General features: G+C 42.5%; 1 protein-coding gene across 1 annotated transcript in view; it reads right to left on the bottom strand.

Moving 5' to 3' along the window:
• The window catches only part of TG (thyroglobulin), a 148,477-nt gene that overhangs the window by 115,075 nt on the left and 9,663 nt on the right, over nt 1–23,739 (bottom strand). Inside the window, exons 7-19 of the mRNA XM_041407559.1 lie at nt 23,462–23,605; nt 20,784–20,969; nt 16,459–17,523; nt 14,318–14,905; nt 12,864–13,106; nt 11,944–12,081; nt 11,291–11,368; nt 10,858–10,970; nt 9,861–9,972; nt 8,973–9,173; nt 4,969–5,178; nt 2,575–2,729; nt 1,925–2,081 (exon numbers count right to left, since the gene is read on the bottom strand). Coding sequence (XP_041263493.1) covers nt 1,925–2,081; nt 2,575–2,729; nt 4,969–5,178; nt 8,973–9,173; nt 9,861–9,972; nt 10,858–10,970; nt 11,291–11,368; nt 11,944–12,081; nt 12,864–13,106; nt 14,318–14,905; nt 16,459–17,523; nt 20,784–20,969; nt 23,462–23,605 — 3,390 coding nt within the window. The remainder of the gene's footprint in view (nt 1–1,924; nt 2,082–2,574; nt 2,730–4,968; nt 5,179–8,972; nt 9,174–9,860; nt 9,973–10,857; nt 10,971–11,290; nt 11,369–11,943; nt 12,082–12,863; nt 13,107–14,317; nt 14,906–16,458; nt 17,524–20,783; nt 20,970–23,461; nt 23,606–23,739) is intronic.

Raw genomic sequence — 23,739 nt, 5'->3', positions numbered from 1 at the left:
AGTTGGAACTTAATGGGACATGTTGGTGCCATGACCATACAAAGAGAGCAGGTTCTGCTCTGTCTCTTCTGAAACCATATAATCATTCCCTCAAAAAGCTACTTATGTACTACAGGGAATTTTTAGTGTGGAGAGGGTCAAAAAGGTAATTCCCTCAAAGAGGAACACTTTCAAAAGAAAAGTTGAATATAAAACACAACACACTTATACTTTGATTCATTTTCTGCAAACTGCTTGAATATTCCCGGGGCAATGGAGCATTAGACAAGATATAATTGAGATTAGATATAATTTAGATTAGACATAAGGAAGAAGTTTTTTACAGTGATGGTGGTGAAACACTTGACCAAGTTGCCCCACCCCTGGAAATGTTCAAGGTCAGATTGGAAGGCACTCTGAGGAACCTGACTGTATTGAAGATGCCCCTGCCCAGGGCAGAGGTGTTGGACTAGATGACCTTTAAAGGTCCCTTCCAAGCCAAGCTATTCTATCATTCTGTGTTTTGTGTTTCCCTTAGAACATGGAACAACTTGATCGATGCAAACAATGTCAAACTGTAGAGCCAGGAGCTACAGGACCACTGCAGCTGCCATCTGTGTCTTGAAGGATTTTGAATTCAGTTCTGGTCAAGCAAAATTGCTGTAGGATACCTATCTCCAAGCCCCAAAGTTAGAAGGAAGAACACATGCAGACAGAGCTATTTATTTTTATGCTGGGAACACCATTCCAAAGCAGTAAAACTGGAGAAAAGGTCACACAGAATCACCAAGGTTGGGAGTCCTTCAAGATAATCTAGTCCAACCACCAGCCCAGCAGCACCATAATCACCTCTAAATAACATCCTCAAGTAACACATCCAGGTGCCCCTTGAGCATTGCCAGAGACGGTGACTCCACCACCTGCCTGGCCAGCTTATTCTAAAGCCTGGCCATTCTCTCAATGAAAAAAAATTCTAATATCTAATCTGAACCTCCCCTGGGACTGCCTGAGCCCATTTCTTCTCGTCCTGTCACTTGAGACCTGGGAGAAGAGAATGACCCCCACCTCCTTTCAGGCAGCTGTAGAGAGCAATAAGATCTCCCCTTTTCTTCAGGCTAAACAGCCCCAGCTCCCTCAACTGCTCCACATCAGACTTGAAATTCAGACCCTTCTCCAGCTCCACTGCCTGTCTCTGGAAATGCTCTAGAACCTCAACATCCTTTTTGAAGTGAGGGGTCCAAAAATGAACACAGGATTCGAGGTGTGGCTTCACCAGTGCTAAGTATGGGGGTCAATCACTGCCCTGGGCCTGCTGGCCATATTATTCTTGGTACAGGCCACTATCCTTGATATGTCCACAGAGGGATTTGAACTTGGGATATATTTTTAATATATTTTATATTGAAGGAAAATACTGACTGCTTTGAAAGAAGTTCCTTACACCACCCTTAACTCTCATGGAAACCACAGCAAACATCTGCCAGTCAGTGGTCTCTGTATAGTTGCTCTAGGACATCAGAAGGAAGGATTATTCTTTAGTGTCAAAGGTAATGCAACCAACAGAAAAAGAGGGAAAAGGGAAAAAAAAATAACTTGGAAGAAATTAGTTGAGTTTTTGACAATGTGTGAATTGTGTTTCTCTGAATACAATGAATATAAACACTTTTCCACCACTAAGGACTTGTCTGAAGGAAATTAACATCTGGGACAGTTCAGCTCATGCCCGATAAAGTAATTTGCAATCCTAGTTAAGGCAGCTGCAGTCCTATCTGAAAGAAACATTCAATTACAGCTTCTTTCCACTGTATGGTCACAGCCTGAGAAGGGAAATATATCAACACTGAAAGCTCAAAAACACAACACCAGTGTTATAAACACAGGGAAGCAAAATGATTAAAAGTAAATCAGGTTTAATCCACAGAAAAATAAGAGAAAGAAAAATTACCAATATCATGTAAGTCAGGGAGAGAAGCTGTGGGGATGTTTTCCAGCTGAGTCCTCCACGTGATGTTCACTCCCAGGCGATCCACGCTCAGGCACTCGACATAGACAGTGGAATCATCACACATGGAAACTGAGTCAGTTTTTCCAAATGCATTTACCTTGAATTCAGAATTAAGTGAAATCACAGTTAGACAACCTGAGAATTTTCTTATTCTTGCCTTGCCCTATTCATTTGCACTGCACTATACTCAAAGTAACGCTATCAAAAGGGGATATAAAAAACAGAAGGAAGAAAATATAATTTTAGCAAGCCATATACTCACAGTAAGAATAGTCAAAATATTCTCTTCCATTGAAACAATTTTTTAACAAATATTGGGCTGGTGTGATATGACTTTTATGGATGGAACTAAACTGATCTGATGACATGGTATGAGACTAAACTTATTTTCCCACTCATCCATACGAGAGTGCTGCCAATCCTGACAGATTTCATGGCATGTTCCATTCTTCCACATTTCTCAAACAGGCAAAGGTCTATGTTGTGTTTCACTTTTTTTATTATTATTATTATTTTTAATATAACACAAAACCCAACCAAAGAAAACAAAAACAAATCAAACAAAATCCACCAACAGGAATTTAAATTACCTGGAGGTGACATAAGCCACGGGCCTTCAATTCATCTAAAATAAATATCTGGAATGCCTGGAGTAATCCAGAGTAGTCAGAACTACACGTCTTCTCAGGAGGCAGGCGTAGTTGAAAGTGTGTTTGAGCTTGGACCATCTGAAATAATTGGAGCTCTAAAAATGAAGTAGAGAGGGCATTTAGTAACCTCACAATGAGGAACCTGACCTTCAGAGTTACTTTGAGAAAAGACAACATTGATTTGACATTCTCATGTTGCATCAAAAACATCTCCCCACTTTTAGATGAAAGCAGTAGAGCTGTCAGTAGTAAATAACAAGCAACCAGACACAAGCTTGATGAATATAAATGTTGTGCATTAGAGAAAAAAACAAGTGATACACTTAGATAATAATGAAGAGCTATTTTAAACTGGAGCACTAGCTCACAGAAGGATAAGGACAATCTGGATCATAACTGATAATTTTTCTTAGGCCTTAGCAAATAGGAAGTTCCAGAGAACCACATGAAAGCTGACATTATGCCAATACTTAGAAAAGAAACCGAAAGACAAGAATTATTGACCTGTCGATTTTCACTTCTCTTACATGCAATCATGAAAACACTTCAATTAAAAAAGGAATTAAATGATGAAAGCAATTAATACTAATGTAAATTGGCTTCTGGAAACCCAGCTTGTCAAACTAACTGGAAGTAAGTTTTAGGAGGGAATAAATTTGAAGAATAATGCCGTTGCCATGGACGTCTACAAGACCTTTCAGAATTTTTGATAGCAAACTCAAGTGATGCTAATCACACAAACTGATGACAAATCTGTGAGCTCATCAGTCAGAAAATCCAAATCTATTTAATCAGATTTTAGCAAGAAAAAAAATACAAATTCCTTGTCTCCCCTGCAGTATCACTGATCCCAGGCCCCATGGAGGGTTTGTTATCTCAGGCTCAGCACAAGAGCCATGCTGTCATTCCACCTCCACGTGGAGCTGGCTCTTATGCCACCAGGCTGGACAAGCAGCAGAGCTCTCCCTCATTCAGCTCCTCTGCAGGCTCTCCCTGCATCACATACAGGTGTCACCACTGGAGCACAATTCCTCATCCCTCACCCCAAAAACAAGCAGGAGAAAGCCTGGACAGCTTCCAAGGAAAATGGCAGATGGGACCAGAGGATACAAATCCCTGCTTCTTCCTGCAAGGCACAAAAGCCCTCTCTCTGCTTAGTTTCTTGGAAAGTATTTAAAGAGCTGATTTAACCACAGTCTCTAGATTTATACATAAAGAACAGGAAACACGATTTTTGAGAGTGAGGGTAATTATCCATTGGAACAAATTACTAAGTATTTTGGTGAATTCTCCATTTTTGTGAAGTTTGTTCAATCACCTTCTCATGTGTTGGGATTTTTTTTCTTTCTCCTTTAAACTACGCTCTGTTCCAAACACAAATTACTGGGGGAAGTCCTTAGCTTACCGTAAACTTTATAGCAGATTGCCACACACTCTGTCCCTACAAAGTTATCCCACTGCCATCAGGCAAACATGGAAGTTATTTCATAACATGCCACAGAAACCTCACAAACACAATCACAAACAGACAAAAGTTTCAATCTGAAATTGAAAGATTAAAAATATTTGCATTTGGAATAGAAGAGTTTAACCCATTCTGAAGACTGATTAATGGGTGTAACCTATTCTGGAAGTGAGAAGTAGCTGCAAATTTGGCAGGAAGACCTGCATTTCTCAAAGTTCAGCACTGCTACAAATTGCCATTTCAATCAGAATGTATGTCTTTTCAAAACAATTGAAAAAGCCAACACTAATATCCAATTACATAAGCTCTGAATGGACATCCAAGTCTTCCAAGATTTAAAGTGCTATTTTTTTCTTGAAAGCAAAATGTTTTGAAAAATACCAGAAGTCAGCCAAAAAATACAACAATAATCCTTAAGAACACACTGCTGCAAAAAAGATGCAGAAGTAACAGTGACTTGATTATGCAAATAAACAGTCAAGTTCTGCCAAATTCAAACATCTGGCACTCATCTGTTCTTCCAGGGCTAAGTGGTTCCATCAGAATCACTTATGGTGCCAGCATCTTTTAACTAACAAGAAAAATCTGCATATAGATTGAATAGCTATTTATAGCTCTATTATTACAGACAAGAGGGACAGTTTCTGGCACAGGGGCCAGCCAAGAGCCAGAGGTGAAGATGGCAGAAGACAGAACACATCTTCTGCACCTCAACTTAGCAACTCCCCTAGAACTTAAGGTTGTTATTCACGCAGTAGTTGTGTGATAAAACCTGATTTTTGCACTGTTTGCACTGCTCTGAGCCCTCCCCAGGCCCTGGCAGATGTGATCAGATGAGATCAGAGCAAAGCAGAGCAGAGCAGACATACTCTGGCAGGCCTGGAGCAGAGGGGCAGCCGAGACCCAGCGCCGCTGCCGCGCATCACACTGGGATGAGGTGTTGGGGGTGGCGCTGTGGAAGCCCTGGCGACACACAAGCTGGCACTGCTGGATGCTTGGATCTTGTCCAGGGATGTTTTCACAAAGTACAGCCCCATTGGCAACTGCTGAGGCACCAAATGGCAGAGCACACTGCGGACCTGCAGGCACGGGAGAAAGGGGACATGTGTCAGGGGCTGTAATGACTTCTAGGAAAAAGTCCATAAACCCCTCATATCCACAGATTCAAACCTAGACAGCACCCTGTGCCCTTCCCATCATCAACTTTGACCTGGTTTGAGGTCACCTTGGTTCAGTTTACTGAAGCTGATGGAAAGACACATATTGACTGTGATGGGTCATGCATCAGGCCCAGAAAGGGACGTGCGTGGTTTCTAGGAACAGATACATTCTGAACAGCCATGAATAAATTTCAGCAGGAAATGAGAAGGAGATTTCTAAGCAGCAGCAGAACGAACCTTTACAGAAGATATCTAGTGGAAGCACACAGGGCCAAATAAACCTCAGTTACCCTTAGACTGAAGTTTGAAAGGTTTGAGATCAGGAACTCATGACTGTGGTGTCTTCAGCAGCACCAAGATGTTTGTAGTGACCAGTAGGGCAGAATATACATTATATATGTGTGTGTGTGTGTGTGTGTGTGTGCGTATACACACACACACACACGCACACACATATATATATCACACACACACACATATATATAAAATATAATATATATATAAGCAGTATATATATATATATATATATATAAGCAGTAGTATACAGCTCTAGAGTTGGAGCACAGTTTTCCCTAGCCACTCACTCTGTATAAGTGCAGTCATTGAAACCCTGCTAGCCCCTGCTTCACTCAGTTAGCCAAATCCCAACTCAATTACTAAATATATTCAGGAATAGCTATACAATTATTAGTTACAGAGCTACAAAAAATAGGGGAAAAAACCCCAACTTCCTCACTTATATATAAATACAAAGAAAAAGACGTTATTATATTATACAATTCACTTGCTTGTTGTATATATAGATAATTTCCCAAATTACAATGCTCAGATCAGTCCTAAACTTCCTGATCATTGAAGGGGAGGCAAACATTGATGTTGGTTCAGATCTGAACACCCTCCCTCTCCCCTTCTGATGGAGATTAATTCCATAACTAAGCAGCCACTTCATTTAAAGTATTAAAAATCTTGTATTAAACTTTCAGCTAAAGTATTAAAACATTGCATGATCAATCTGGGATCCAGTGTGTGCAGTACATCTTTGTTTTCCAACGCTGAGCATTTCAATGCCAACAAAAAAAAGCTTTCATATCTGCCTCTCCGAATTGCCAAATGCATATTTTTATCCAAGTCTCCTTTATAGCAACTTTTTTGCAATAACTCCGTAAATGGGGCCACTACATTCCTTCTCTTCACTCATTGACTGTAGCCAGACTCTTTCCCAGTAAAGGTGGAAACCTGGAATCCTTGCTTAACAAACTTCAAATAAATCTCCCAAGGTTTTAGGACCAGAAGGCACCTCTGTAAAAGAGATAGTAATACTTATCCTGGCTGTTAAATTACAATAATATAATCTTTATACAGAGTATGTAAAAATCAGTCTGTGGTTTCTTAATTGCTCTAACATGTTTCTATATCCAGCAAGTAGTATCCAGTCTCAGCTGCATGGTGCTACAATCTCTTACTGCTTGTTCCATTGAGATTGGGTGTGTGAACCAGGGAAATACCCAGCCTCCAAAACAGAAGTGATCAATGGTTTCCTGGTGTGGTTCAGAGGTTTCAATTCACCATCAGTAACTTGCTCATTTATCCCTCTAGAGATTCCACTTCATTTACTATTTACTAAGCCTGCACCATTTTGTCATTGTCCTGTTTTTTGGCCCTCTAGGAGTGAACCAGAATCCAGCTGAATACTGACACTTCTTTCATAGGTGTTTCCAAAGATTTTCACAAGGGAATTAACTTCTCCAGGACCTTCTCTGGAAAGCTCTCTCCTCTGTCTCTGCTCAGAGTTATGGGAAGTGGGCATGAGGATGGGAGATGCATGAGGACTGCTGGGATTCTTGGCATCATCTCTCCAGTGCATGCCAGCTAGAAGGAACTGGATTCTACCACTGATGGAAGTGATTAAACTAATGAAAACCTCCTGGCATGTACTGGGCACTCTGAGTTATTACTTTCTGTTCACAGCTGTCTGTTCTGATGCTGGAGGAGAATTTTATCATATTTTCCTACCACAACAGCTTATTTTGCTGAGAGACAAGAACTCCAGAGTAGCAGTATAGTACTCCTTTTTCCTGAATAATTTTTAGTAATTCTCAGGACTAGAGGCATAAGGCTGGGTAGACAGAGGAGAAAACTAACTTTTGATTTTATTTTTTTTTTTTTTACACAATAACTAAGCTGTGTATCATGAAAAGTTCCATCACTCTTTCAAAATCCAGGGAAACCATTAAAGATTATTTCAATCTTTATGCAGAAAAAAACAAATAGTTTTTATTAAAACCAGGTTTCCATTATATTTTCAAAGCAGTTCTCCTTCTCAGCTCAGTATTTTAAACAGAAGGTCATTAATCACTATCAGTCATTATTTTCTCTAGGAAAAATACAGGATGGCAGCAGCACTGTACTTGTTGTCAGCTCTGCTTCTCTGAAGAGCTAAAATCCTGCCTTGGATGGCTATGTTCAGGTGATTACACCACCCTACTTTGGAGCTCATTTTCAGAGCTCAGTTGGCATCTTCACATAACACCACAAGCATGGGGCAGATGCAGCCATGGGGGTCTCCTTCTGGCTTCTCATAAAAGCCCATCCTCAGAACTCTCTATTAATACAAGAGAGCACAAATTAAATTATTTCCAAGTTGGCTGAGCAGTTAGCCAGTTGATAAAAACCTTGCAGGCAATTGGGTTGACACATTCAGGCATTTTACAATTGAATTGTAGAATCATTAAGTTTGGAAATTACCTGTATGACCATTAAGGCCAGCAACTAATCCAGCACTGTCAGCTCCACCACGAAACCATATCCTCAAGTGTCACATTTTCTATTTGGTCTGTGAGCACAGGTCTGTGTTGATCTTTACACAGCAGAATCACAAAAGGAATCTGAAGCAAATTACGTGCTCTTGTTTCCTTATTTTCTTTTCAACTCTTTTCCCCCAAAACAAAACAAAAAAAAACCAAAAAAAAAAAACAACAACAAAAAAAACTGAAAACAGTGCCCTGCAAACAACTGTTGAAGGTTTTCTTTTCACATCTCTACTTCCCACTAATCATTACATTTTGGAGCACAGCCTTGTAGAAAGTTTAATTAATTTTGCTTCACTTCACTGATGGGAAAATGCATAAAGAACATTGCAAATTAAATTTATCCAAATGTCTCCCATTTGGATGTCTCACTGGAAACCATGAATGAATTCCAGTGCTTCACAACTCTGGTCATTCAGGAAATACTCTGTGACTATGCAATGTGTTGGCATATCTTTTTCACAATTCTCGTCACAAGCCAAGAGTCAGAATGGCAGAAGCATACATTTTTCAAATTTTATTTTAGTCAGCTGAATGGGTTTTAATCCCAGAGCCAGCTCAGACTGGAGCAGGTTCAAGTTTGCAGGAAGCTTTTCAGAATGGCCTTATAGCTGGATTTCATAGCTCAAATGGTTTGATTCAACCAATTTTATGAATTACAAAAAGTCAAGGATCCATTCTGTTCTCCTTTTTCCCTCACAAAGCACCTGAAGAAAACCAGACAGCATGCCCTGGTAGGTCTGAAATCTGCTGTAACACAAAGGTAAGCATGTTGCTTGAGAAAAAATCTCTAAAGGTCTGATGAAATAAGATTAAATTCAAGTAGGGAGTGGAAAAAAATAGGATCTGGGTTAAATTTCAGGCCTGGATTTGCTCACAAGTAAAATGCCCGAAGCAGGAACTCACTTGCACATTCCGGTCTTGCCCCGTTTACTCGTGTCCCTGGCACCTCTTCTCCATTGCCAAAGACACACCAGCAGCTCTCCTGGTCCTGGCTGCACTGCACAGGGGAGAAACTCCCCTCATCCCCTTCACACTGGGGGATGTCTCCTCTGGCAGCTTCTCCTGAAACCACTTTGGACTTCAGCATGTTACAGAAACTGGGACCTTCAAAGAGAGAGATTCTTTGCAAGATACAGGATAGAAGACAACAAATTGACCTAAAGATTTTACCAGCGGTGCTTCCAGCCTGTTTTGTTGGTAGGAAGAAAGAAGAGTGACTACGAAAATAAGTAATTTGTTTGATTATAGAAATGGGGAATTTAGTTCTACTAGAAAAAAATCCACATTTTCCTCTAAAGATTAAAGTGCAAGTGGTACTGTTTTAGAAAAATAGTTTTAAAAAATGCTGTTGTTTATTTTTCATTCATATATTTATTTTTATTTGCAAATGTGATGGTGTATCATTTAGCACCTCCTACTCAGGAGACCAAAAAGAAAATCAAGTTAGAAAAGTTTACCTTTTAGTAAAAATTTTTGATCAAGGTAATTTTAAATGTAATGATATGATCATTTACATTTTTAAATAGTTAAAATGGTGGTAAGAAATAAAACATTAAAAAATGCATAAAAGTCCATTCATAAGTTTGTCTAGACTGTTTTATTTCTGGTGTTATGAAAGTAAAGGGTAACAATTTTCAGATACCCTTTCAGTGTTGCTGTGCTTTGTATGTACCCTATCACTGAGGAATTAAACTATGAGCCTTCCATGTTTCACAGGCAGCATTCTGAAAGGGAAAGTACATATACTGTAAAGCATGAGGGATCACAGGCAGGGGGCAAAGCATTACTCACACTCAGGATTTCCATCCAAGTCTTTGCTGCCACGCTGGAATATTTTTCCTGACACAGGATCCACACACCAAATATCTGTGTCAGATCTCTGCAGCACCGTGTATTCCCCTGTCTACAAAGAATTAAGGACCTTAATTAATACAGACACACTGAAATCCATGCCCCAAAGATTGGTTAAAATGCTTTATTATATTTACACTTGTCCATTATTAAAACATATTGTAAAGAAACACAAAATGCAGCCTAACTAATTTAATAGATAGATCAGTGCCTGAGAGAATCAAGAATCATTTAAGTTGGAAAAGACCTCTAAGATCACGGAGTCCAACCATTAGGCAGGATGTAGACTAGAAGTCCACTGAGATAAAGTTCTGACAAAATCCTAGCTTGAAATATTTTCAAAAAAAGTGTAGATGTGGTGCTTTGAGATATGATTCAGTGGTGGACTCAGCAATGTTGGGGCAATAGTTGGACTTGATACTTGCAGTCTTCTCCAACCTAAATGATTATGTGATTCTATATGATAATGACTGTATTACATGAAGTGTCTATTCCTTGCCTATCTCTCTCCTGCTCACTGCCACATTTTGCGAGCATTACAGACCCTGGTTTTTTTGGGACATCTGCACCCAGCTCCCCCTCACATTGTCATTCTGTCACAGCTCAGGAAGAAAGAGCCCCCAAATGTCAGTCAATTAAGGTGTGTCTTTTTAGCACAGCTCTGCAAGAGCACCAGGCAGAGCCAGCCTGTGGGAGGGAAGCGTGGGCAGGCACAGAGCTTCCTATCCCCAGTCTCCATTTCAAAGCCATTCTGCCTTTAAATTTAAATTTAAATTCTGCCTTCACAGGGCAACACCAGCTGTTAGTTTTGTCTCACCCTCTTCCTTCAGGTTAATAGAAATGCACAAGGGGTGCTTAAGGAGCATGGACAGAAAGTGTGCCTGACTATGGCATGGTGTGAGCAAAACTGCTTCCTCCCTCAGTCATGTCAAATCACCTCAAGGCAGCTGGGGATGAACAGATCAGCTGTAGAGGTGTCCAGCTTGGCACTGCTCTGTCTCCAGCTGGAAATTAGGGCATTGGCTCGAGATCGCTGACATGAAGTCTGACCTGTCAGAGGGAAAATATTTTTTAAATAAAATCAAGTTTCAGACCTATGCAAGAGAAAGAGTTACATCACCAGCTCCCTCATACATCTGGTGCTATCTCAGGCAGGACCACCAACAGTAGAGGGTCGACCCTCAAATCATGCAAGCCAAAATCACATACAATGAAATTAAATTAATTAGTAAAATAAAAATATAATTCTTTTTACTTTTCTTGGAATGATTAGAAGCAAGCCTTACTTCATGCATACTAGAATTTACAACAATTATTAAAATTTTCAAGAACAGGTCAAGACAAATATTTAGGAAGAAAACCCAACTGACATTTGGGAAGTTCTGCTGAGCGTGAGACCAAGGAATCCATGACATAACGACCTCTCTCATCCACACACCAGCAATGACCTGGCCAGGGAAGAAAAGCAGCTTTATTTTAGATGTGGTATTGCTGTGTGCTTTGTTGCATACTAGGAAAATTTTCACCCTCAGCAGCTCTATAGAAAGGAGTCAGTAAATCCAAGTCACAGCTGTCCAGGGGTAAGTAGACCACACCTGAGAGCAGTGGTACAAATGGAAATGTAGCAGCTCTGGTGAGACTCCCCCACTGCAGCCCTATCACCTACTCCCAGAAATTTGGCATCATCCACAAACTTGCTGAGGGTGTGCTCCATCTCATCATCCTGGTCATGAGCGAAGGCATTAAGCAATACCAGCCCCAGCACCCACCCCCAAGGAACACAACTAGCAGCAAGCAACTGAATATCTACTGATTTTTGAGCCCAAATGAACTTCCACTTGAGTCCAGCCAATTTATACACATCTTATAGACAACATCTTCTTCCTCCAGTCTGACTACTACTGGTTTTCGATCTTTTAATTAGAATTCTTAGGGGGTTTTTGGTTTTTTTGGGGTTCTTGGTTTTTTGTTTGGTTGGTTTTTTGTTTAGACAGCCCAGAGTGTCTTGTTAGGAATTGCTCACCTGTGCTCTCATAGCACTGAGTTGGCTCCCAGTTTCCCAGGCCATCACACTGAGGGATGTAAGGGAAAAATCCCAGCTGTGCTGCCTCCCCAGCAGAACTCTTTGAAGTAAAGTGACTCTGCCAGTAGAAGCGCAGGACTATAGAAGAGAAGTAAAAGAAAGCTCTAGTACCCAATACAGGATACATCAAATGCACATATTTTCAAAAATCTGAATGTTCTCCGTACTTCAGAAGACAAATTAATAAATGTTTTTATAGGAATGTGTCCCCTGTTGACAGAGTGACAAAACTATGCTTTGTCCCCTTAAAAAGGAAATAAGCCCAGAAGTTTCCTCGATTAGGTGGAAAAGGCATCTCATAGGACTTCACCTCAGACTTAAGGATGGTCAGTTGGACAGAAGCCAAAAAGTCCTGGGCAATTTATTAGAAAAAGAAGAGAACAAAGAAACTAATGGCTTTTGTGAAGTGTTTTACCAAGGGCAGGAGGGCCTCTTGCACCTGGATCGGTTTTTCTCTGTAAAGAGTTTGTTATTTTGCCTTTTATTAAAACCTTTTTGTTTCCAACACTGCCACAGAAGCCATCCTGCTGATTTTATGCCTTCAAAGGTAGCTGAGCTATCTTGGGTGTGAAAGAGATCTCCAAGAGCTTATGAGACCTGGCTCGAGTAGAATCATATTTCATGTTTCAAGTACATAAAGGCTGGTAAGTGCCCAGATTTTATATTTGCATTGTGTCATGCATATGAGACAACTGAAATCAGTTCTTGCCATGGCAGCTTAATGACCCTGATTAATTACACCTGCTGAGTCACACCTCTTCTCAGCAAAGTTGCACTTGACATCAAGTGCTCTTGCACAGATTCTGGGTGTGACTCCACTCAATTCATGCTCAGAATGAACTCCTCTCCCTCCCACCCACCTGACCATGCAGCCAGCTGGAGAGCAGAGTCACTGCCTGACAGCAGCTTTTGGGAGATCGCTGCCTCCAGCCCGTAGGGCCCAGCGGAGCGCAGGAGCTCCCTGTCTGTGAGCTGTATCCCCTTTGCCAGCAGGAAGCTCTCTCCAAAGGCAAACTGGGACCCATTTGAGGCCAGGATGAGCTGCTCTGCCTCCTCCATAAATTTCATGGCTTCCTGCTTCACACCTTCACATATACCAGGGCCTGTATAAAAAATGCATACACGAAGAGTATATTAATGGCTTTCATCTAAATCCAGTGGATATTTACATGTGAAAACTAACTGGTCTTTAATTAGCATTGTCTGTTTCTCTCTGAAATCAGTGTTGAATTGCATAATGAAGCAAGCAAAGGAGACTTGGCAGTGTTCAGCTGTTTAACAACAAGAATTTTAGAGTGCTACAAGTCACACAAACGTTCTCCATGTCCTAAGCCAAAGGCTTGATGTTTTTTAAGTCCTTATTGGTTACAAACTGAATTAATATGTCTCTACATAACATCCCCTCAGTTGCTGCCATTAAAAAATGTGGATAATCAAAAGTGAGAGTCAGAAAGGAAAATGAAGGTATATCTTTTGGGTCTGGGGTGGCAGCTGGCACTTGGCCTGTCCTCTCCATACACCTACTGACCCAGAAAGGGCAGTTCAACATACTGAACCAGCTCCATGAAAGCCACTCCTCCAAAATAACTCTGTTCATCTGCTTCATCCCCTTTATTCCCCACTTGCCCACAGAACTGGAATCTCCACCAGTTCATTGTCCTGTCTCTTCTTCACAGCTGGAAAAAAAAACCTGTGTGATAAGAGCAATTTCAGTGATGGCATTTATAATACAGCATTATAATACAGTGATGACATTTATAATTTACTGCTGGAGTAACCACAAAGAAGGCCCAGCACTTCTGGAGGAGGTGTCTAGACAGAGAGCTTTCTGAACTTCAGTGCTGGACTCACTCTCCTACTAGTGACTTCTGGGGGATATCTGTTATTCTTGACCACATAGTGACAAACAGTAAAGAAAATCCCTCTTGCTTCATTTTAAGGCATTCTTGAAAGTCATTTACATTACAGTGTAATCCTGATTTTTCCACACAACTCTTCACACATTCTAATATCCTTTACCACCTGGATAAGTATCTTCTGCAAATGCATTATATGCCCAAACTCCAAATTATAAAATCTACTCAAACTTGATATAGAACTTTATTTTTCCTTATTCCCAAAGCTCAGCCATCACTTATTTACTGGAAATGAGTCACCCTACTTCTAACATCCAATGATAATTGCAGTGCTGATGATCCTTCTGACAAGTTATTGTTGGCTACTTTACAGCTATTGAAAGGATTTCCCTCTCTTGTGGCATAAAATAAAAAGACCAGAAAACACTCCTACTAACATGCCAGAAATTGTTACTTACATGCTGGAACCTGGTTCACTCCTGCCTTTGTCCCTTCCAGCTCTCCTCCTTTGCTGTCAACACACCAACAATCACGAAGTTCAAAGTGGCCTAAAGGAGCACTGAAATCAGTGTAGGGTCCTGGGTAGTAGCTGAGCTGGTCAGTCAGGAGCTGCCAGAATGTATATGGCTCCAGCAAAATGTTCTCGGATGCACTGGTCAGGTTTCCCTTCAGCACTTGAGGTGGGAGATCCGTGAAGGAGGAATACATGGAGAACATAGGGAAGACATTCTGGTGCCCAGCCTCATACAAAGCTTTAACAAAAGCTGAAAAGTCTCCAGAGGATGCCTCTTTATAACCAGCTATTATGTCCAATAGATCAGGAACGGGCAGGGGCTTGCCCTCGTTGTTCTCTGCAATCCACCTTTCATACCACTCGAAGGCTTGCTCGGGAGGGCCACTGCACTGCACCTGCCTCCAGCCACCCGCGGCGTCACACTGCGGGAGGTGAAGGCTGGACAGCTGGGGCACAGCACCTGGATCTGACAACAGCAGCTTCACAGCCCTGAGAAACTCCTGACCAGCTGCTACTTGGCAAGCACTTGGGCCTGGGAAAAGAAAAACGTGCACGTTTTCTGAATGCACTGAAGATATACAATACCCCTATCCTCTAGTACAATAAACATCACTACTGAAAATTGGTCACTCAGCCCAATAATAACAACAACATTCCTGGCCTGTTACTGAGAGGGCTTAGCAATATTAAGGTCCCATGCTGGACCAGGGCAAGATTTCCAAAGGGATGTGAGCCCTCCAAGATGAGTACAGATACATTTTTTAAAATTTGTGAGTACACTAGGTACTTGGAGTTCTTACTGGGGGGGCAGGCGTCACTAAATGCCTTCCTGAATCTGTTTACATAGATCAGATGTTTTTTAGATGTACATGATAATCAGGTTGTTACTCGTTATTCAGCCAGTCAGTGCAAAAGCAACCATCTGAATAGTGGGATAATACTGATTTTATTTCCCCTTCGACTGAACCCGAATCTTAATACTGTGTGTCCTCTCTTCCCACACTCTACTGCTGAATATAAAAATAACATCCCTCAAAATACTGGAGTGAGTTGGTTTGGAAGCCTCTTTTGCAATCTCCAGAGCCAAATTTTACTTTGCCACCAAGCAGCTCTACAAACCCAGCCAACCATGGGAGCTCATCTTCTTTTGAGCACCAGAGAATTCTGAAACTTTTTATTTTGGATGGCACTACAGATGGGTTGTTAGACATAAATCCCCTCTCAGTTCAGATCATTACAAGTAACTCCTCACTACTTCTGCAAACTACCATTCAAAACAGCTCCCTCACTATCACCACTGTCAACTGCTGGACACTGCTATTTCTCCCAAAATGAGAAGCAGACTCTCCTCTTGGTCTATTCTCTCTGATGAAGTGTTGTTGTCAGTTCACAGAAACTTGAAAGACAAATATTCACTGCCTTTGTGCTTCCCTCTTTCTTCCTATTCCAGAAAAGAAGGGCAAGGAGAGGCAGTTCACAGTCTATCAACCTGATGTCAGAAGTCATTTGCAGCTCACCTTTTTGGCCTGACTTTGTGACTTATGAGAAACATACCAGCCATTAAATCCCCCTCTTATGTCTGGAGTCCTGTGATATCTTATCAATTTGAGGATATATTCTTGAACTAAAAAGGCTAAATCAAGTTCATAGTTTAAGGCACTGAAAATCTTAAATTCTTATTAAAAGATGAGCCAGTGACCATGCCCAGGTGACTTGGTCTGGAAGTGAAAGGGCTTTTGCACTGGGCAGGAGTCACATTCAGTTCCATGGATGCTCCAGGTCTCCTGGGCATCAGGAGCACACACTCCAGCTGCACACTGAGGTAGAGATATGCCAATTGCAAATTCAGTAACCAGGCAAAACCTCAGGCTCCTCTGCTTTGAGTGTGCCCACCCTACACCCTGACCACCTTTACAACTGGGGATATCAAGGATGACACACACTATAAAGCTGGCTTGCTTTCCTGTTAGGAGACATTGGCATACATCATCCATTTATTTCCAGATGTAATCAAACATGAAGAAAGAACCATGGAATTCCAATAAAAAATAAAGCATCTTTAAATTCCCAGTCCTTAAGACTTACATTGCATCGGCTTTCCAGCTTTCCCCCTGACTCCTGGAATAGTCTTGCCATTCAAATCGACACAGAAGCAATTTGTTCCATAACACTGGAGTGGCAGAAAGTCTCCATCCTCAGTACAAGAGGGAATAAAGAGATCTGATCCCGCAGGCAGGCTTTGCTTCAGGTTCTTCAGGTTTCTCCTTTGCTTCTCACACTCAGTGGGACACCTTGGGCGTTTGCCTTGACGTCTTGAGCCTGGAACCTCCTTACCCAAAGTGTCCAAACACCAGCACTCTCCTGCGTAGCACTGAACCTCCTCATACCTCCCCTCCTTGGTGCATGCTGGAACAAACAGGTCCCTTGGCTCCTCACCACAGCCTCTGGATCCCAGTGCTAGTTTCACCACTTCACCTAAATCTTCAGCAATGCTTTCGGGGACAGAAATTACTTGCTGAAGAAAAGTAAAGAACTGTGGTAGTTCCAGGAGAGAAGAAAGGAATTTCATCCGATTCTGATTGTCCAGCAGAGTTACTGTGCGGCCAAAGCTGCTCACAAGAGGTTTACTCAAAATGGAGCTCCCCTTTGATACCTCCAGTGAAAATGCCTCAGCTGATTCCAGAGGGCCTTGGCCATTACCCATCTCTGACAGATTTGCCTGTGGGAAAAACTGGCCAATGCTGTACTTCCCACTAGTGCCAAGCACCCCTGTGAAGTTAAACTGGATCAAATTCTTCAAGAACCTTCCTCCAAAGAGGTTTTCTTGGAAGCGCTTTGGATTGGCAGTAAATTGCAGTGCCACTCGAGCCAGCTCCCTCGATGGGAACATCCCTGTGATGGCTTCACTAAGGGTGGCTTCTAGCTCAGGAGTCTGGCTGGCAAACGGGCTTTGTGCAAGTGGGGATGACAATCCAGAGTCCAGAAACAGCTCCTTGAAAGAAGGAGGGCAGGGCCTTGAAAAGCCATCAGTTTTGTCTGACTGCTTATCTGGAGTGGAAAACAAACTGGACTGACTGAAGTACCCAGCAGGGCCATAGAGGAGCCTCGACAAGGCCCGTCGCCGCTCAGAGATGCACGATTGCTCCTCACCTAGAGAAAGATTTTAAAAAGAAAAAAGTACATTTTGGAACCTCCAGAACCTGTAATTCCGTTGCTCACTTTCAAGCAGCTGGAGCACAAAAAAGAAAAATTAAAGTATAGATTCTCAACTGCTTCTCAGCTATGCATCACACACATTTTTAAGGAATTTGAAATGTTAGTGTCTATGGTCTACAAATAAAATTCTCCAGTCAAGACCCCAAATGAAAGGAAGAAGTCCTTCCCCACTGCCAAGTTCTCTGCTCTGTGTCTGTTGCTTCCCAATGTAAATTCTCATCCTTGTTCTGAAAGAATGAAAAATATCTTTTCCAAATATTTTAGCACTCTAGTAGGATGCCTGCTGCTAATAAAAACCCCCAATGATCCAGGTGAAATGTGGGAACCTAAGAAGGAGAAATAGATTGTGGAAGAACACAAAGTTATTTTAAACAATATTGACCAATGAGAAATTTATGGAAGTTTCTTAACTAGATCTTCAGTTTCATAGTGAGGGGTTTATTGCAAGAGGTTTGAAAATTAATTGTTAAAATTAGCAGTAATATAGTGGTAAGGACCAGATGGCATTAATGAATGAGCTCTAAGGGGAAAAAAAATTACAGAATTTAAAAAAAAAAATAGTCAAATGTCAGCACATTGAGGGTACCAACAGTGGCCCTGGGCATCCTGGGCTGAGCTGTGTCTCAGGTGTAGCTGCATCCAGCCCCATCTGTGTACTGATACACAGGGAGCAACAGCTACAGGTTAGGATGCAACACATCAGTGAAGAAGGACAAAGCTTAGAGCTCAAAAGACAGCAAATAAGGAAAGACTTGGTAAATATAAAGACACCAAGAATCAGACAGACAGCATGGTTATGGCACTGACTGCATCTCTGGAATGCACACAGCAGCTTAACTCACATGCCACACAGTTACCTGTCCTTGGAAAGCAGAATTATAGAAAAGGGAGGCAAAAATAGCAGAACTACAGAGAAGGGGAGACAAAAATATTTTGAGGACAGAACAGCTTTTCCAGTACGAGAGAACATTCAGCCTGGACAAAAAAAATATGAAAAAGGTCTTTTAGAAAACAGGATTCTCCACATCATTCACAATAGACAATTATTATTCAGTATTTCTCACAGTACAGAGAAGACCAGATGTACAGCACATAATTATGATAATGAAATTTATTGCCAGAGAGTGCTAGGAAGGATAAAAGGTTAGAGGGCAATTAGGCAAATCCCTAGAAGATAACTCCATAGGGGAGGGCTGAACACAATAATCTGGACTCAGCCTCCAATCTGGGGCATCTCCCACCTGCGGGAGGATATTTGGAAGTTATGTGCATTTTCCATGTTTCTCAGTCTTTCTTACTCAGCACTACTGCTGTCCCTGCAGGGGACAAGATGGATAAGCAGCTTTAGTCTGCTCCAGCACCAGCTCCCTCGGGCTCCCCACTCCATCTCCATTTATTCCACAACCAAGCAATATGATAAAGCAGTCACAAATCCTGTTAACAATAAGGATAAAAGCTGGAAACCTAAAAAGCTGCTAAAAATCTAAGCAAGTAATCTGATGTTCTGTTATTGACATCTTTCTCACTCCTGCTTTTGCACCCTTGTCATGCTCTGCAGTTCCTGACAGGAGCTCAGGGCCCCTTCCCAGAAGTTCCTTTGTAAAAGAACTTTCTGTAGGATGGGCCCCTTCTGTTTTCAGTGTTGGCTCTTGGTGGTTGGAGGGATGAAGAACATTCCTTAGAGGGCCAATAAGTTAGTGTAAGCCACAATTCCACAAGAACAGTAATATGAAACAAATGTAGGATCACGGGTCATAAACACTCTCCCCTCCTACCCACTGTTGAATCAAATCAAAACAGAGGAAGAAAGAATAAACACCAAAGGCACTGCTGGCGTGAATCTGCTGCAAAAAGTCTGAAAATAAGTACATCCTTATCAGGACTGCCTGGTGCTCTGACTCCTCCAGTGTTAACACTGCTCAGTGTGAGAGCCAAAGACATTAAACAATCACAGAATCATTAAGTTTGGAAAAGACCTGCAAGGTTATTGAGTCTAATCATTAACCCAGCACTGCCAGGACCACCAATAAACTATGTCCCTAAGTACCACACCTACATGGGTTTTGAACAGAAAATAAAACAGAGAACTGGAGACACACACAGGGCATGTAGCTGTCTGAAGACTCCAGCCATAACCTCATACCTTCTCAGGAGTTAATCTGTGAAACCTCTGCAGAAATTTTTCCCTGCTTAAATTTCCTGAGTCTGCCAATAAAAGCTGCAAGCAGCCTGAAGTCATTGCCCCCCCTTTCTTCACCACCTCCCAAAAAAGAAAATCATCAGGAGGGCTCAGCAAAGCATACTCAAAGAGAAAACAACCAGCTCCGACATATGGCAAGGCCCCTCAGAGGTTCCCTTGTAATATCCTTGGTGATCAGCCTTGAAGGCACGCTGAAGTTTTCATTTCACAGCAAGCCTGTGTGTGCCCAGAGCGCTCTGAGCACTTGGAGCTGTGACACCTAGGGCAGATTCCTCCTTTTTCAGCTGCATGGGAAGCTGTGTGTGTCTCACAGACACAGCAACTGCCTTCCCCCAGGGCAGCCCCCACATTCAGACCCTGTGCCCCAGCCCTCCAGCACAATCCTGAGTATTTAGGTAATGCACTTCAGAGCAAAGGTTTTTAACTTTCCTCCTCCCCTCCGGCCCCTGAACATTTCTGCTGTCATTTCCATTTGGGGCACTGATTTGACGGTGTATTCTCTGTGGAATCTCTCAAAGCCCTAACCTATACACCTTTTCTGAATTGTTTGTTGGGTGTTTTTTTACAGGATTTGGAAGTCTTCATGGCAAAACATACAGTGACAGAGTTGGAAAAAAACCAGTCAGAATGGGAGATGAGATTCCACAGTATTTTACCAAAGGAAGGAGGTAAAACACAAAATCACAATCACTTGCTTCCCTATATTACACCAGATATTCTCACTTAACACACCAGTTCCTGGAGTCAATAGCCAGATACCAGAGCTGCAAAGAAAAGCCTTGCTGCATGCAAAACCAAAAGGCTAAAGAAAGATCACAACATAATATAAAAGCAATATGATATTTAATAATTTATAAGAACGTGACTCTTAACCGCGGGGAGGTTTCAGGATCTTTGAACACCAGAACCTGTGAGAGCCGAGAAAGGATCTGGTCTGCTCTGTTCCCTTCTAAAGACACTGAGAGATGTTTCCTTTGGCAAACCTCACACGTACCACAGGCCGGGGGCTGCCCTCGCCTCCTTGTGCCCGGCACCTCTCGGCCACGGGGGTCCACACACCAGCACTGTCCCCGCGGGTGGCACTGCCGGGCCGCGTAGGCCCCGCCGGCTGCGCAGGCCGGCACCAAGGGCTGCTGGAAGCGCAGCGCTGCCGAGCGCTCGGCCTCGCACCTCGAGGGGCCTGCAGGGAAAACAGAAGCGTCAAGCAGGGAAAGTCCAAAGTTTCACAGCTGTCGCATGTCCCGGCTGGTTGGTGACAGGGGGTGCGACAGACCCCCCTTTGGGCTCCGCTGAATTCCAGTTACCAGTGGAGGCGCGGCGCGGAAACAAAAGGGCAGCACCACGGGCCCTGGGGTGGAAGTGGGGTAACTTTATTCGACAGTAAAACTCCCCCTCCCCAGCATCCCAGGACCCCCAACTGAGGGCAGACAATAGCATGGGGAGTGGTCTCAGGGGAGGATATAATCTTTAACTAATCAGGAAAACTAGGGGTGAAAAACAAGGTGGGGAATACAATGTGTAAACCAATAAAGAATTTCAAGGGAGGAGAACAGTTTCAATAAACTAATGGGGTTTGGAAAAATACAAAACTGACAGGGAAGTTTCTAGGGGGAAAGCAGGTTCGCGGAGAGATTGACATTTAATGGAAGGAGGAGTAAGGAAGGTTCTGGGGAAAGGGTAAGGACAAAAGGGGCTAACACCTGGAAAGGGAAGGGGGTTTAAAACTTGTCATGGAGTAGCTAGGTAACAAATAGAAAAACCAACGCTTAACTAAACTAAATAACAATGAGGGAGCAAGTTTAGTTTTAGAAATATAAGATACAAAATGGGAAAGCTGTGCCACTTTAAAGGTAGAAAAAGGACAGCATAACGAAATTACAAAATTACAAATCAAACAGTAAGCATACTGATAAAACTAAAAAAACCCCACACTGCTACACAGAGCCACCTCTGTTTGATCCCATTGTTTGCCTATTTGGGAGAAAAAACAAAATAGGAAAAAGAATTTAACTTCCTGATCGCTTCCAGTGATGCATCAAGTACTAGCTCAAAATGCGAATTCCCCATCCTCTTTTCCCATGAAGAATTTGCCCCACAGTTTTCTACTGTAGCTATTAATTTCTGAAAACTAAACAGAAGATAATGCCTCAACACATTTTTTGGCCATAGTTGCAAGTAGGTAGAGCAGGAATATTTCTCCCAGGGAAACATGCTGGAGGCTAGGGGAGCTCTAGCCCTTAGTGCAAAAGCAAAGTTGGTCAACAAAGACAGATGTACAGCTTAGGGAACTGATTTGAAGGCAAACATCAGTGTTTCTGAAGAGAATGAGGCATTACCTCTGCAAACAGTTCTGCACCTGACTGTGGAAATTTGGGCTGAGAATTTCTCTATTTTTCCCAATTTCTCCATTTCCCTCTGCAGGGATCTGAAGACCCTATTCCTGTGAAACTGGCCTTAAAGGCAGAGAGGGCAAAAATCCAGCAAGTAAATTTTCTGGGGTATGATCTTTCCAATACAAGACTTCACCCTCTGAACAGAAATTTTGCTTGTTTCTATTAACCTGCAATCCTACAGCATAAAAACTTCTCGCCTTCAAGAACTTTCCAGCTATACCCAGCTACCTGAGTGAGGCAGCGAGAGCACCATGTCAGAGCAACCTGTTCACCCAGGGGACTCTGACAACTTCCCCAATTTGAGTGGATTCAGGTGACAGTGTGAGAGCTTCCTAAGTCACCAGAGCACCCCCCTCGGTGGCTAATGAACAAGGTCACATCTCCATCTTGTGGATGGTACAGCTTCATCTGTGCTGACAGCTGCTGCAGCCCCAGCTACAGCCAGAACCACTGTGCAAAGCAGAGGAAAGATGCTTTCAAATCTCCCCAGAAGGATCAGCTTTATCCCAAAGCCAGAAAAACTGTGTGACTATATGGCCAAAAGACTGACACCAGTATCTGCTTAATATTTCCGGTGATGCAACTATTTAGCAAGAGTCAGAAAGCAATGCCAGAGGAGTTTGGGACTTTGGATGGGAGGATGAAGTATCACACGGGAGATTCAAACTCTCCCCAGCCAAGGCAGTTAGCTTTGGGCTCTGGTCTAGGAGGGAGGAGTTACCTGACCTCTTGTCCTGCAGAGTTCATTGCCTGTAGGTGGAGAAACTCTCTCCCCACATGCCTGCCCTGACCAGGGAAGGAATGGGCCCAAGGGCAGATCCAAAAGTTCAGCCTTGCTGGCCAAGGCTCCACAAACTCTTGTGTGGCCTCCTGGGAATGGAGTGTGTTGTGGTCAGTGTAAAATCCTTCCTGCTTCTGAGTGTTCCAACATAAATTAGGGAGCATTTTCTCAAGCTTTTAATTTAATAAATCCACAAATCAATCTCCATAATCTCAGGGCAAGAGATATGGAGAGTTCATGGGATTTCAAGCAATGGGATCTGCAGGCACGTGGGAAAGCATTGATCAGAGGGCAGGGACAATCTTCTTGTAAAGAATGTACAGTGCAGAGGATAAAACCCATCTACAATTCAGGGACCTTGATTCTTGCATTGGAACTGTGATATTATATGTTTTTAGAGCAAAAAAGTCTTAGAACAATTCTCCCCAACAGTAGCTGTCACATGAAAGTTCCAGAACTGCCACCTGATTTACAGGGCATCTCCTGGGCACTACTTACACCTGAACCTGCCAGAGGTGGCCAGCTGCACCCCCAGGAATCGCCTCTGCAGGATCCGATGGATGCTGCTCTCCGTGAACGTGCGGGCAGGCTCCGGCATCGAGAAAACCGTATCGTAAACTTCATCAAGCAGCAGCTCCAGGCCTGGGAAAGACAGACTTTTAGCACAGGGCCTGCTTTGAAGACAGAAGTCACCCTTACCCTGGAAGAGCAAAGCTGGGAGATTCTTGGGAAAAATAAATCCAGTTCTCAAACAAGTCAAATGTGAAGTTATACTG

The sequence above is a fragment of the Onychostruthus taczanowskii genome, unplaced genomic scaffold, assembly GCF_017590055.1.
Source record: "Onychostruthus taczanowskii isolate IOZ18803 unplaced genomic scaffold, ASM1759005v1 scaffold27, whole genome shotgun sequence".
NCBI lineage: Eukaryota > Metazoa > Chordata > Aves > Passeriformes > Passeridae > Onychostruthus > Onychostruthus taczanowskii.
This window is presented reverse-complemented; position numbering and strand designations above follow the sequence as displayed.